A 16,284-nucleotide genomic window follows, 5' to 3' on the forward strand; every position below is an offset into this window, starting at 1 on the left:
TAGCGGGCCGGACCGGGTTCGGGTTTGATCTAATCAAGTACTGAAGTCGAACCCATCCTTTCCAATTGGGCTTCCATTTCTCGGCCCAATTGTGATTTGGGTAAAGGATGGATTGAAAATTAATGTCTACCATTAAATGAATGTTTAATTTTGAGATCTATGAAGAGGGATTAAACTTCCCAATTCCTTTAATTTCTAATTAAATTTAAGCATATTCGTATTTGTGTGTTTGAAGAACACCAAATGTTGGAATAGTATATTGAATTTATTTGATATTTTATTAGAATTGGTGTTATAAATTGATTAAAAGTATTATTGAGATTCAAAGTCCTAATTTCAAGGTATGATGTTTATATAGATGGATTATAGATATACAGTGGCAATGAACAAATTTTAGCTAAATTGTAATACTTTCAAAAGTCACTTTAAAAAATCAGTTTGACTGACGAGTAGATTAAGCATTTTAGATCACTTGTTTAGGCTCACTAATAAGTAAATTATCCTATCATGATCGATTGTGATGAATGGTATATGTTGAATGTCTTGATGATGAAACCAATTAATAAGTGTTTATGTTTTAATCTGCGTTTTGAGTGACGTAGGATACTTCGATCAGGATGAGACAATTAAAGTAGGAAAAATCATATTGTGCTGGGGAAAACATGTTAGAAAATTGGACATCGGGTTGGAGGATCGATCGACGTATTGACAGAAGGCTTCGGGCCATGGATTCGTGCATCGGACCAAGAAGAGCGGATATTGCGCCAAGGATATTGGAGTTGCGGAGTCAACTGGCTGATTGGACAATAGGCCACAAGAGAGGACGATGCACCAAAGAATCAGACGAAGCGTCAAGAGACCAATGACATGCCAAATAACATGATTAATGCTTAGTATTAATTGTCTAGATCGAAGTGTATTTTTTTTACATATGCAGGATTAACTACGATAGCAAGGCATGAAGCAAAATGAAGTCCCGGAGTCAAGGACGCGATTTCGTTGGGAGTTCGAGAGTTCGTCGGAAGTCCGAACGTTCGTTGAAAGTTTTGACAAAACCAATCGAGAAGTCTCGAAGCTTGCCAGAGAAGCTGGTTGGAACTCACCAAGAATATCGTCGTGAAGTCCAAGAGCTTGTCGGGAGTCCACCGGAACATTGCCGAAAGATCGTCAAAAGTTCGCCGAAAGATCATCGGAAGAAACCAAGACATAGGGACTTGATTAGCTTAGCAAATGTCTTAAGAATCGTAGTTAGCACGTAATTGGGTTTGGATTTGGGCCAACCCAATTAGGGTTTGGATTTGGATCAACTAGGCCCATGTAAGGACTGTGTTGGGCCCAATAAGAGGCCCAAACAATGCCCCAAGAAGTCTCACCGTCATGGCACAGTCTTTGAGACTGTGTCAGGCAGTGGTACTTCTAGTCTGGGCGATGGCACCGCTCAACACTACACCCTAGGCGGTGGTACCGCCCAGGGCAGTGTCAGTGTCAGACTGACACTGGGCGGTGGTACCGCCCGTGCCCGGGGAACCCGGGATGGGAAAGTTTTAGGCTCCAAGTTTGAATCAACTTGAAGCCTATAAATATCCTTCTCATCCCTGGTTAAAGTATATAAGCACAGAGAGTTTAAAAGTAGAAAAACGTTGCTGTAATCTCTTTATAAATTTTCTCCTCTACTCTTGCTAGTCATAAGTGCCCAGCAAGCCAATCACGTGAGTGATGGCACGTGTGACTTGATACAGAATCTTTTTTGCTTATTATATTTTTGGCGTATATCACTTTATAACTATTGCATAAATGCATATGTATTGTGATGTCCTTGGATTTGTGCAATGGGAATCGGATCGTGATGAGATCACGATAATGAGATCGATTCACCTTTAAACACATATCCTAAATAATCCCGGTCATAGGTTACTCGAGAGGGACATCGTGATAACCGGATAGACTGGTGTGCTGTATACCCGTCCATATGATGGATGCAGCTGGTCTCATAGCTGCTCGTGTAGAGACACTAGGGATATAGTATAGGTGCTCATTGGAGAATGAGTTCACTGATTGATCCGCTTACAGAATGCTGGATGGTTGATGATGCCTTATTGTCAGACAACGATTCCGTAGTCCTAGTGGTGTATCTGGTTCTTAGACTTGAGACACCAAGGATGTCCTGTATGAGTGCTCCACTCTTTGATACCAGACTTATAGGTTTGGCTGTTCCCAGATCTAGTACAGCTGGTCATTGGGAGTGGTAGTCGACCTTACGAGGGCTATTGAGTGTCGATAAAGGATCATCCACTCTCGGTATCATGAGAGGAATATCCCATGTGTTCTTGCTCAGACAAATCCCTGGCCAGGGTCATTCGGGTTGAGAGAGAAAGAGTTCTCCGGGAGAATCCGATTAGAGCGAGACTCAAGTAGAAACCGTATGGGTCTGACAGCACCATGCTCGATATACGGTCTCTGGGATATTAGATGGATGAGGGACTATAGGTACATGGTAACTGAGGACAGACAGGTCCAATGGATTGGATTCCCCTGTATCGTCTGGGGACTACGGCGTAGTGGCCTAGTACTTCCGTAGTCGATGAGTCGAGTGAATTATTACAGAGATAATAATTCACTTAGTTAGAAGGAGTTCTGACAGGTATGACTCACGGCCAGCTCGATATTGGGCCTAGAGGGTCACACACATATGGTAGGCATTGCGATGAGTAGAGGTTCGGATATGAGATATCCGACGGAGCCCTTGTCTTATTGGATGCAGATCCAATACCCACTAGGGAAAAGGACCCATTAGGGTTTTGACACGGGATCTCTATAAATAGGAGGGATTCACAGCCTCATAGGCTAGAGTCTTTGCTTGCCCTTCCTATTCTCCTCTCCCTCTCCACCTCAGAGTAGGCCTGGAGTTTTGAGGAGCGTCGTCGCAACCCTGCTGTGTGGATCACCGCTAGAGAGGAGGACGCTTGACCTCCTTCACCCTCTCCTGAGGATCTGCAAGGAAACAGGGATATACGATCTCCCTAGGTAACACAATCTCTATACGCAGTTTTGTGTTTTGCGGATTTTGCGCACCAATCTTCGCACGACGACGAACATCTTTTTGGGAATCGGGGATTTTTGTTTTCTTGTTCTTCCGCTGCGCATATGATGTCGCCCCTCAATGATTTCCCAACAGTGGTATCAGAGCCAGGTTGTTCGTGCGAATGATTGGTTTTTGAACTGCGTGTGTTGTGTTTAGGAAGAATATTGACGTCAAAATCGTTGACGCAAAAGCAAGGAAGGGCAGCAACAGTTGCTGCCCTCGATCTGCATGCCTGCAGCCAGCCGCAGCCGCAGCCAGGCAGCACAGCGCCGGCGCATGCGCAAGCGCTGTGCCTGCAGTAGCCGGCCGGCGATCTGCTTGCAGCAAGCTTGCGGCCGACGGGGCTGGCAGCAGCGCGGGCTGAGGCACCGCAGGGCAGCGGCGCCTGTGGCCGCTGGTCCCACGGGCAAAAACCCCGCAGGGGCGGCCGCCAGCGAGACAGCACCACCTGCGGGCGCTGACTCGCGGGCAGAACCGCCCGCGAAGGCGGCGGCGCCCGCGGGGGCGCCCACCTACAGCGGCAGCGACCCCAGCGGGCGTGCCACCTGCAGGCGAGGGCAGTGCCCTCGCCCTCGCCGCACAGGCCGCCGCCAGCAGGGTGGCGGCGGCGGCGGCGCAGCAGCGAAAAGGGGAAAGGGTATTAGGGTTTTCTGCGCAAAAGACAGTTTTGCCCCTCGGAATTTGAGAAATTCCAGTTTCTGTCTTTTGTCCAAATTACGAAAATACCCTTAGGAATTGAGAAATTCCCTATATATCCCTGATTTCAGAAAATATTAATTAATTAAAAGGTTTAGTTGATTATTATTTTTTATTATCTAGTAGTCCTACATAATGACGATTATTTATACATGTGATGTATGATGAGTGGACGGATGATCATGGACCGTGTGATGTGTGTACTTGTGATTATTATTATTGAGGTCTGCGAACCTCCATTATATTTCTCGTTTATTGTCGGGCCTGCGTGCCTATGATTGAGTTGTAATCACATGAGGAGGCGCAGCGGGAGCGTGGAAGCCATAGCGGGACCCACGAGACGGACGATCGTGATGCATGAAGATGCATCAAGATGTCGACGGAACCAACGAGGACGAGATGGACGATCACAAGGCATGGAGATGCACCGTTGCACACATAGATCTTGATGTGAGTGATTAGGCCTACTGGCTCGGGCCTAATCATATTAGGTTGTGGTCCATGATCATCTGGTGTGATTGCTTATACATATACTAGATATATATATATATTTGCATGCGATGTAGATATATATTAAATATGTATATGTGTGACATGTCATATTAGGAGACCAAATTATAGAAACATCTCTCGATAATATTAAGTCGGTAAACGTGAGGCAATTAGATTGACCCACGTGGCCTTCCATCGTTATGAGTAGGAACCGATTCCCGGTGTAGGTTGAGTTGGTCGAGTCCCTCGAGACTCACCTATATCGCGATTCGCTATCTTGCTTACGACATAGAGATGTCACCGGTGACCTGAGGACATTGTATGCTTGGTCGAGTCCCTCGAGGGTATATCATCAAATCAGACTCATCTTGTAACAAAGGTGTTGATTTAACCGAGCATCATGGTTGGTCGAGTCCCTCGAGGCCATGGTGATTCGGAGGCCGAACAGGACGGGAATCACAAGGAGTTGTGATCGGCAAGAGTTGTCTACCTTTTAGGCTTAGTGTGATTGGTCGAGTCCCTCGAGGTTACACTAAGACGCTGATTGGATCCTGATCCCCACTAGAAGTCTGCCGGAGACTTCCGTTTCACGTGCTGAGGGTGTCGCGTGACTCGTTAGTAAAATAGTGGGAGCATATTAAGATAGAAGTCCATATCTTGATAGTTTATTTCTTGCAAAATCTGCATGTTATTCATTTTTGCTACATCTTTATTTTCAGAAAATGTCGCTTTCAAATCCCTTACGTGGCATACTTGATGTCAACCGCCTCACTGGTCCAAATTATACGGATTGGCTCCGTAACTTGAGAATTGTTCTCACAGTGGAGAAAATCGTGTATGTCCTTGATACAGTGATGCCTACGCCCGAAGAAGGGGCAAGCGAGGATGAGATCACTCGCTACATGAAGTACATTAATGACTTCACTCTTGCTCAGTGCTATATGTTGGGCTCTATGACTCCTGAGTTACAGAGACAACATGAAAAGATGGATGCCAAATCCATTCTCCTACATGTCCGCAAATTGTTTGAGGAATAGGAAAGGACTCAGCGATATGAGATATCCAAGAGCCTCTTCCGCGTTAGGATGACTGAGGGGACACCAGTTCAGAACCATGTTCTAAAGATGGTTGAGTGGATAGAGAAACTCACAGGTCTAGGAATGGTCCTAGAGGATAACTTGTGTGTGGACACTGTACTTCAGTCCCTATCAGATTCCTTTTTCATAGTTCATAATGGATTTTAATATGAACAAGCTTGAGGTGACTCTCCCAGAGCTCCTCAATATGTTGAGGGAGGCAGAGAGTACTATTAAGAAAGAGAAGCCAGTTCTCTATACTGGTGAGACCAGAAAGAAAAGGAAAGCAGAAAGGTCCCTTAAGAAGGGAAAGGGCAAGGGCAAACAAGGTAAAGTAAAGGTTGCTAAGAAAGACCCAGCAAAGGATAAAGGCCAGTGCTTCCACTGTGGTAAAGATGGGCACTGGAAGAGAAACTGCAAAGAGTACCTTGCAGAAAGGGCGAAACAAAAGCTTGATGAAGCTTCAGGTACATTCATGATCGGTCTCCATTTGTCAGACTCTTATGATAACACATGGGTATTAGATACCGGTAGTGCTTATCATATATGTAATTCGTTGCAGGTTCTGGCAAGGCCTAGGAGACTAGAGAGAGGCGAGATGGACCTCAAGATGGGTAATGGAGCAAAAGTTGCTGTTTTAGCTGTTGGCGAGGTCGCCCTACATCTGCCTAGTGGAGCTTTTATTGCATTAGATGCATGTTATTTTGTTCCTTCTATTATCAAAAACATTATCTCCATTTCATGTTTAACAGTTAGTGGATATAAATTTGTTTTTGAGAACAATGGTTGTTCGATATTATTAGATGATAAGATCATCACGAAAGGAACATTGCATAATGGTTTATTTATGTTAGACACCACTCCACATATCATGAATATAAATATGTCCAAAAGGAAACGAGATGAGTTGAACAGTGCATACCTGTGGCATTGTAGGCTAGGTCACATCCATGAAAGAAGGATTCAAAAGTTGCTAAATGATGGATATCTAGATCCATTCGACTATGTGTCATATGCAACTTGTGAGCCTTGCATTCGTGGAAAACTGACCAACTCTCCATTTAGTGGAACTGGAGAGAGAGCCACTGAGTTGTTGGAACTCATACATAGTGATGTATGTGGACCCATGTCAACTCATGCCATTGGAGGTTACTCCTACTTCATTACATTTACTGATGATTTCTCAAGGTATGGATATGTGTACTTAATGAAGTACAAGTCCGAGGCCTTTGAGAAATTCAGAGAGTATAAGAATGAGGTGGAGAACCAGACTGGAAAGAGTATCAAAACTCTTCGATCAGATCGAGGAGGTGAGTACTTAAGTACAGAGTTTACTCACTTCCTCAAGGACCATGGGATATTATCCCAATGGACACCTCCTTATACACCTCAGCTCAATGGTGTCTCTGAAAGGAGAAATCATACATTATTAGATATGGTACGGTCCATGATGAGTTTCGCTGACCTACCCATCTCATTCTGGGGATATGCCCTAGAAACCGCAGCTTACCTTCTGAACAGAGTTCCAACTAAGTCGGTGGTGTCTACACCATATGAGATATGGAAAGGGAAGAAGCCTGATCTTAAAGTAGTTAAGATTTGGGGCTGCTCTGCCCATGTTAAAAGACACAACCCCGATAAGTTAGAATCAAGGACAGGGCGATGTAAATTTGTGGGATACCCCAAGGAAACTTGTGGGTATTACTTCTATCATCTCGAGGACCAAAAGGTCTTTGTAGCTAAGAGAGCAGTGTTCCTTGAGAAGGAACACATTCTTGACGGAGACAGTGGGAGAATGATAGAATTGAGCGAGGTTGGAGAACCAAGCTCAAGCACCACTCTACAGCCCGAGTCTGTTCAGGTATCTAATACACAAGTTTCAACTTTACGCAGGTCTGATAGAGTATCCCATCCTCCTGAGAGATATGTGGGACATATTAGAGCAGAGGATGTAGAGGATATTGATCCTCAGACCTACGAGGAGGCTATTATGAGTATAGACTCCGGGAAGTGGAAAGAAGCCATGAATTCTATGATGGATTCTATGTACTCTAATAAGGTTTGGAACCTAGTTGATGCACCCGAAGGTATTGTACCCATCGGTTGCAAGTGGATCTTTAAGAAAAAGATCGGAGTAGATGGAAAGGTAGAGACCTATAAAGCAAGGCTAGTGGCTAAGGGGTATCGTCAAAGGCAAGGTGTTGACTACGACGAAACTTTCTCACCCGTAGCAATGCTAAAATCCATCAGAATTCTATTGGCTATTGCAGCACACTATGATTATGAGATCTGGCAGATTGATGTGAAAACCGCATTCCTCAACGGGAACCTGGAGGAGGAGGTGTATATGATGCAACCTGAGGGATTCGTGTCCAAGAACTGCCCAGATAAGGTGTGTAGGTTGCTTAGATCCATTTATGGACTAAAGCAAGCTTCCCGAAGTTGGAACATAAGATTTGATGAGGCAATCAGATCTTATGACTTCGTTAAGAACGAAGATGAGCCTTGTGTATACAGAAAGGTAAGTGGGAGCGCTATTAGCTTTTTGGTGTTATATGTGGATGACATCCTCATCATTGGGAATGACATAGGAATGCTATCCACAATAAAGGCTTGGTTATCTAGACACTTCTCCATGAAGGACTTAGGAGAAGCATCTTATATCTTGGGGATTAGAATCTATAGAGATAGATCCAAAAGGATGCTTGGCTTGTCCCAGTCCAGGTACATAGAAACTATTGTCAAAAGGTTTGGCATGGAAAATTCCAAAAGAGGTCTCATACCGATGAGACATGGGATATCGCTTTCTACGAGTATGTCTCCAAAGACTCCAGAAGAAAGGGCGAACATGGATATGATACCTTATGCCTCAGCAATAGGGTCTATCATGTATGCCATGCTATGTACTAGGCCTGATATAGCGCATGCTCTGAATGTCACGAGCAGGTATCAGGCGGATCCAGGCTTGGAGCACTGGAAAGCAGTAAAGTGTATCCTTAAGTACTTGAGAAGGACTAAGGATCTTTTACTAGTATATGGAGGTAATAGCCTTAAGGTTGAAGGCTACACTGACTCAAGTTTTCAGTCTGATGTCGATGATAGCAAGTCGAATTCAGGGTATGTGTACACCTTGAATGGAGGAGCAGTGTGCTGGAAGAGTTCCAAGCAAGATACCACTGCTGACTCGACCACAGAGGCGGAGTACATTGCTGCATCAGATGCAGCAAAGGAGGGAGTCTGGTTGAAGAAGTTCATCACAGATTTGGGAGTCGTGCCGGATAGTGAGGAGCCGATTTCCCTATATTGCGACAACAACGGGGCAATTGCTCAAGCAAAGGAACCTAGGTCTCATCAGAAATCTAAGCATGTTCTGAGGAGGTTCCACCTTATCAGAGAGATCGTGACCCGAGGAGATGTAGCAGTGGAAAGAGTTCCATCCGAAGATAACATTGCAGATCCACTAACAAAGCCATTGTCTCAGATTGTCTTTGAGCGTCACAGGGGTCTGATGGGGATCAGACACATAGGTGATTGGCTTTAGGTCAAGTGGGAGATTGCTAGTCATAAGTGCCCAGCAAGCCAATCACGTGAGTGATGGCACGTGTGACTTGATACAGAATCTTTTTTGCTTATTATATTTTTGGCGTATATCACTTTATAACTATTGCATAAATGCATATGTATTGTGATGTCCTTGGATTTGTGCAATGGGAATCGGATCGTGATGAGATCACGATAATGAGATCGATTCACCTTTAAACACATATCCTAAATAATCCCGGTCATAGGTTACTCGAGAGGGACATCGTGATAACCGGATAGACTGGTGTGCTGTATACCCGTCCATATGATGGATGCAGCTGGTCTCATAGCTGCTCGTGTAGAGACACTAGGGATACAGTACAGGTGCTCATTGGAGAATGAGTTCACTGATTGATCCGCTTACGGAATGCTGGATGGTTGATGATGCCTTATTGTCAGACAACGATTCCGTAGTCCTAGTGGTGTATCTGGTTCTTAGACTTGAGACACCAAGGATGTCCTGTATGAGTGCTCCACTCTTTGATACCAGACTTATAGGTTTGGCTGTTCCCAGATCTAGTACAGCTGGTCATTGGGAGTGGTAGTCGACCTTACGAGGGCTATTGAGTGTCGATAGAGGATCATCCACTCTCGGTATCATGAGAGGAATATCCCATGTGTTCTTGCTCAGACAAATCCCTGGCCAGGGTCATTCGGGTTGAGAGAGAAAGAGTTCTCCGGGAGAATCCGATTAGAGCGAGACTCAAGTAGAAACCGTATGGGTCTGACAGCACCATGCTCGATATACGGTCTCTGGGATATTAGATGGATGAGGGACTATAGGTACATGGTAACTGAGGACAGACAGGTCCAATGGATTGGATTCCCCTGTATCGTCTGGGGACTACAGCGTAGTGGCCTAGTACTTCCGTAGTCGATGAGTCGAGTGAATTATTACAGAGATAATAATTCACTTAGTTAGAAGGAGTTCTGACAGGTATGACTCACGGCCAGCTCGATATTGGGCCTAGAGGGTCACACACATATGGTAGGCATTGCGATGAGTAGAGGTTCGGATATGAGATATCCGACGGAGCCCTTGTCTTATTGGATGCAGATCCAATACCCACTAGGGAAAAGGACCCATTAGGGTTTTGACACGGGATCTCTATAAATAGGAGGGATTCACAGCCTCATAGGCTAGAGTCTTTGCTTGCCCTTCCTATTCTCCTCTCCCTCTCCACCTCAGAGTAGGCCTGGAGTTTTGAGGAGCGTCGTCGCAACCCTGCTGTGTGGATCACCGCTAGAGAGGAGGACGCTTGACCTCCTTCACCCTCTCCTGAGGATCTGCAAGGAAACAGGGATATACGATCTCCCTAGGTAACACAATCTCTATACGCAGTTTTGTGTTTTGCGGATTTTGCGCACCAATCTTCGCACGACGACGAACATCTTTTTGGGAATCGGGGATTTTTGTTTTCTTGTTCTTCCGCTGCGCATATGATGTCGCCCCCCTTGATTTCCCAACAACTCTAAGTTTAGAATTATGTAAGAGAAGTGTGAGTGCTTGCAAGGGTTATCTCCTAAACCCATAAAAAGGAGAAGAGGGTTATAAAAGATGATTGGCATTCGCCTATTGAAGGAAGGCCTTTAGTGGATGCCGGTAACCTCGTCGGAGGAGGAAGCCAAAAGTGGATGTAGGTCACGTTGACCAAACTATTCTAAAAATCTGGTTTGCATTTTTATTATTGCCATTTACATACTGCAAACTACTTTACTTAGTCACTACACTTCCATATGCTTTCAAGTTAAGTTTATGAAATCGTTTTCAACGTAAACAGATTTTATCATATGATTTTATCATACGAAAGTTTTTGAAAATGTGATTTTACCGCTGCACTAATTCATCCCCCTCTTAGTGCCAATCTCTTGATCCCAACAGTATCACCGTCAGTCAAATATTTGGTATGGTGATTACCAAATAGAGTCACCACTGTATCATCTTTATAAGTCAACACAAGAAAAAAAAAAAAAAAAAGGTTGTTCTCAAAGTAAATAGACCACCAACTCATTTGATAGATCAAACGTTTTCTTGACAATAAGTTTAGGTGCTTCCATTCCTCTAAGCACGGCATCAGCGAAGTTTCTTGGAGAATGTCCAGTAAGAGAGAGAGAGAGAGAGAAGTTTCAGTCACTTGACTCTTCATGGCACAATGACTTCATTTGTATATGGGTCAATTCCAAATGGTTTATCCGATCGTTCGAGGAATCAAAGATGGTGTGTGGTAGACTCTATGAGATTGACCTGTCCAGAGTCTTAGCTATTAAGACAGCTTAGCTCAATACCTTGGCATCTTCATCTTAACTCATAGGTATAGTATCTCTTGCTATATGCCTCATTTATTCTTATGTTGGAATTGACTTTCTATTAGGCCTATATTTATTCTTATATCACCATTAAGTTGAGACTACAATAAATATTATGCGAGTTGTCCGACTATTAATAAACTGTGATATCGGTCATTGAATCATTAGACTATGATCATAAGGTAATGACACGTCTTGAACTCGCGACCACAAATGTATCAATCAAATAAGTGTGCCGTATCTTCAAACTGTTACGTGTGATGTGATGTTACTTTACAAAAGAATTCTCTAGAACCTCACAGGTAAATAAATTATTTACCTAATCAGGTCCCTAATCCTAATCTGCCAGCTTGCTGACTTCATCAGCAATTTCTTTTCCTTCTTCTCTATAATAAAAATAAAATATTTTTGGAAGTGATTTTTCTGTACCAATGACACAATGCAAGATCTTACAATCAACCATGCATAAAAGAATGAGGGCCAAGTGGGACCCCACTTGAATCAGGTTCTTATCCATTACATTGCAGCAACACCCAATCCAGTGCTTCAGTTTGTAGATCACATTACTTGGTGCTCAGATCTGCTTCTAGAAGAGTCAAATCCATACCAACTTCAGAAAACAAATAAATAAAATAAAATAAAATAAAATAAACAGATAAATAAATAATGTCTAGGGCACATATATTTCAAAAAGAATTTATAGGAAACCCATAATCCATGAAAACCAATACAAATATCTATTATATATACAAGCAACCAAGTTGAGATATGTGATGGACCTCAGTGTGACAGCAGGATGGCAGCTGATCCCTGAAGGGAACTTGCCATCAACCTATTTTAATCATTTGGAGGATACTTCTCCTTCAAGAACTCTCAGTCAAAGACTTCAGGAACTGTGGAAGGTGAGCACTCTTGTCTTGCTGTCAAAATGCTGATGTGAATCAACAACACTTTCAGCTCTGAGATGTCAGGATGTTGTTGCTTAGGGGCAATTCTGAGGTGAAGGCAAGTAGCAGATTTATAATTGCTGTTGCTTACTTCATCGATCAAGAAGCTTTGGATATTGAGTTCCCCAGCAACTTGTCCCATCGCTAAGAATCATTCTTACTCCTATGAGGGATTAATACTTTGCTTAACGAGATTTGTTTATGGGAATAAACTTGAGCCATCAGCTGGCATTCCACCGTTGAGTCTCGAGTCATGCGCGATTCGGACCACAAATTGCACGATCCACAGGAAAAGGTCAGAGAAGCGGCACTACAGAACAGGTTTTGGGCATGCCAATGCTGTGCTACCCTTTTGCTCTTGGCAATTTGCTTTCGTCTTGCTTATTCTAATGGGGCTTGTCCGAGGACAAATGGATGATGGAGAAGATGACAAGCTCACACTTCAACGAAAAGATCTCTGGCACCAAACTGGTGGCCCTGAATCGAACAGAAGTCTCTCAGCCCATTGTTTTGGTCTCGGTAGTGGGCTGCATCGGCGACAGCAGAGGAGGATAAGAAACAGTGTAACGAGGAGCATTTTGGGCACACCTGGCAACGGGAATGGCTCACGTGCAGTCAACCATCCTTGGTCTGAGCTCCGGAGGGGAAGAAAGAGTGGGGAAAGGAGGGAGGGAGGAAAGGAAAAGCGGAGTCTTTACGAGAGATGCTGAGAGACTAGCTCAAAGTTGGGGGCTTTTTTATGACAACGGCACAAAGAAAGGTTTGTGCGCGTTCGCAGCATCTTCCAGGAACGTGAATGGAGGCGGCTGAGGGGACAACGAGGGCCCGTCTGCGTCGGGTCTTCTGACTCCGAAGCGGCTTCAGCTCCCTCCTCTCCACTTTGACCCAGCGGCATCCGGTCCACGTTGTGCACCTTGACGGCGTCAGTATCAATCGCGGTCACCCGGTTCCGCCATCGATGCGTCGTCGCCAGTAATAAAGCACCCAATTACCCCTCTCGCTCCCTCTCCCGCATTCCTCCCTGTCCTCTTCCTGCTTCTCCACCCGACGTGGTTTTTGCCTCCGCTTCGGAAGGATCTGGTCACGAATCGTTGAAGGGATTGGGGGGGATTTTACCTTCGATTCTGGAAATCTTGAGTTTTTTTAGGGTCGGAGAGTCGTTTGAATAGTTATTTTGAGGGATTCGTTCGAAAGATCGGTTTTTGAGGGGTTTTTGCTTCTGATTTGCTCGTTCTCGGAGGGAAAGTTGGGATCTTTGTGGCTGTTCGTATACGTTTCGGTGCCTTGTTCCATGGCGATGGCGTCGTCCTACTGGTGCTATCGATGTAGCCGATTCGTCCGGGTGTGGCCGCAGGATGCTATCGTTTGCCCCAACTGCGACGGCGGCTTCCTCGAGGAGGTGGGCAGCCCTCCTCCCCGCCTTTTCCCCGCCGCTGAGCCCCGCCGGCGCCGGGTGCCCTCCACCGACGCTCACGCGCTTGGCGGCGACTGGTCCGCGGCGGCCGCCGCGCCCCGCCACTCCTCGGAGCTCAGGTTCCGTCGAAACCGCCGCACGTCCGCCGGCGACCGCTTCCACTTTAATCCGGTTATCGTCCTCCGCGGCCCGTCCGAGGGCGGCGCCCGCGACGCGGATCGAGCCACCACCACCAGCTTCGAGCTCTACTACGACGACGGCACCGGATCCGGCCTCCGCCCCTTGCCGGAAAGCATCTCGGATTTCCTAATGGGCTCGGGCTTCGACCGCCTGCTCGAGCAGCTCGCCCAGATCGAGATCAACGGCATCGGTCGAGGAAGGGGGTGCGAGCACCCGCCAGCATCGAAGACCGCCATCGAGTCGATGCCTACCGTAGAGATCGTTGACGACCACATCGGGAAAGACTGCCATTGCGCCATCTGCATGGACGCGTTCGAGCTTGGGACCGAGGCCCGGGAGATGCCTTGCAAGCACATCTATCATCAAGATTGCATCTTGCCATGGCTTTCGCTCCGGAACTCATGCCCCGTTTGCCGCCATGAGCTGCCGACGGACGTGCAAGCACAGGGTGCGACGGGGGCAGAAGGAGATGAGCAGGCGGCGGCTACCGGGAACGAGGAGGAGACAGTCGGGCTGACGATATGGCGACTTCCAGGTGGGGGGTTTGCCGTGGGGAGGTTCTCAGGTGGTAGGAGAGCCGGGGAACGAGAGTTTCCGGTGGTGTACACCGAGATGGATGGTGGGTTCAACAGCAGCGGAGCTCCAAGAAGGATCTCGTGGTCCTCGACAAGTAGTCGGTCGAGGGGAAGCGGAGGAATTGGTCGAGCTATCCGCAATTTCTTCTCGTCCTTCAGGCTGTCACGTTCGGCTTCATCTTCTTCGCGGCCGAGCTCAGCATCTCATCCTGCATCGTCTCACAGGCACGGAAGTGGTTCATTTCTAAGGAGGCGATCGAGGAATCGATCCACCAATTGGGATGAGAACGCCAATGTGATTGCTTGATGGCGGCATGCGAAAGATTTCACATATGTTACCGCTGTATATAAATGGATACCTCTGAACATTGTAGTAGCATTTCCTGCTCTGTATCACTGAAGTTGTCGTCCGAAAGAATCAAGTAGATGTTCATGTTGAAAGCTCCTATCCTTGTGTGAGGCTCAGCAGTATCTCCTGACTACAGTCTGCTCTATCCACTGACCAATTCTTTTGTGTTCTTCCTTCAGATTGTAACAGAGTTGAAGAATGCGTGCTGAATCCATCATTCCTTTTGGGACCAGTCAAAGTTATATCCTGTCTTGGATCATGTGAACTTGCTTGAAGGTGGCTGATAGTTATGTACCTGTAAAATCTGAGGTTGTTCTTGAACCCTCCACTTTTATCAGATTGCATGAGCAAAGAAAAATAAAAATAAAAACTCGAATTTGCTCAGCTAAAATTTGCATATCTTGGGATCAAACCCCTTGTTGAGGTTGATTCTAAAATCCTTGCTGAGATCTATGACAACAGAAGGGCGACTTGGAGCTTAATGGCTACACTTGCACTGGAAAGCAGGTTTGTACACAAAGCATGAATGATAGGATCATCTTATCATGCTGATACCGGAAATATTTTTTTTCTGATAGTGGTTCGGGTTCGACAATACGGTCAGTAGTCAGAAGATAAAACTTGATCCAAAATACCTAGAGAATATTTCATGAAATATTTTATTATTTCATTCTTATCGGTTACCGATTTGAGCCATTGAACATCGGAGGGATGGATTACGTTAGAAAACTTGATTTTAGTATAGATCGATGCGGAGCAACTCTTTGTTTTGGTTATATTAAATTTGTTGTTGTATATGTGATCATTAATCAAGCCAGACTGACTCCAGCATCACTGATTCCAGTGACATTGTTGAATTGCTATGAAATGTTATTCCCTGGCTTCATGTTAGGATCATGCTCTGGAGGATTTCTTGTATCTTGAATGAATGCAGCTTTTTAAGATGCCATCTTAACCTTTTTGGCCTAATTAACTTGACAGACAGACAGACTGATAGGTGGTGGTTGGCCTTCTTAAAATCTGTTTGTCATGTAGTTTGGCTTTTCTTAATCATTGAGGGGATTGATTGGTGCTGCTCCTTCCAAAATTTGTCCTCTGTACCTCCTCTTCCAGCTAATTAGATGGCATAACTTTCTACTGATTAAAGCCTGTTGTCCTACTTGGCCAGTGAGCTAAAAGAGATGTGCCAGACAGCATCTGTACATGATGCAATGTGTGTCCTCCTGGGCTTGTAACCTCAACCACAACACTTCCCTTGTCAAACCTGCTTAGATTCTGCACACTGTTCATCTTGTGAATCCTGTTGTTTTGCAGAGAAGACTTCAGAGATCAGTTGTGATCGCTGAACTTTGCATTTATTGGCTTGCTTGAAGTATCTGCCACCATTTAGCTTTTAGTGCAGAATTATCTTTTCTTTTCTCTCTCTCTTTTATTATTATTTTTTTGTTGCAAGCTTAAATCCTGTTTAATTTCTACTTGCTTTCTTTGTTGTGCTGTGAGAACTGATGTATCAGCCTTTCTCTGGACAAGCTTAAGGAACAAGTTTTGGACACCATGCTGTGAACAGAACATAGTGATTACAGG

General features: G+C 45.2%; 1 protein-coding gene across 1 annotated transcript; it reads left to right on the forward strand.

The window, feature by feature from the left end:
* Nucleotides 1-12,933: 12,933 nt before the first annotated feature.
* On the forward strand, nucleotides 12,934-14,797 carry LOC135617235 (E3 ubiquitin-protein ligase RDUF1-like). The gene has a single exon (XM_065117261.1). The coding sequence runs from the start codon at nucleotides 13,474-13,476 to the stop codon at nucleotides 14,656-14,658; it is 1,185 nt and encodes a 394-aa protein (XP_064973333.1). The 5' UTR covers nucleotides 12,934-13,473; the 3' UTR covers nucleotides 14,659-14,797.
* Nucleotides 14,798-16,284: the final 1,487 nt, after the last annotated feature.

Source organism: Musa acuminata, chromosome BXJ2-7 (genome assembly GCF_036884655.1).
Source record: "Musa acuminata AAA Group cultivar baxijiao chromosome BXJ2-7, Cavendish_Baxijiao_AAA, whole genome shotgun sequence".
In the NCBI taxonomy this organism is placed as follows: Eukaryota; Viridiplantae; Streptophyta; class Magnoliopsida; order Zingiberales; family Musaceae; genus Musa; species Musa acuminata.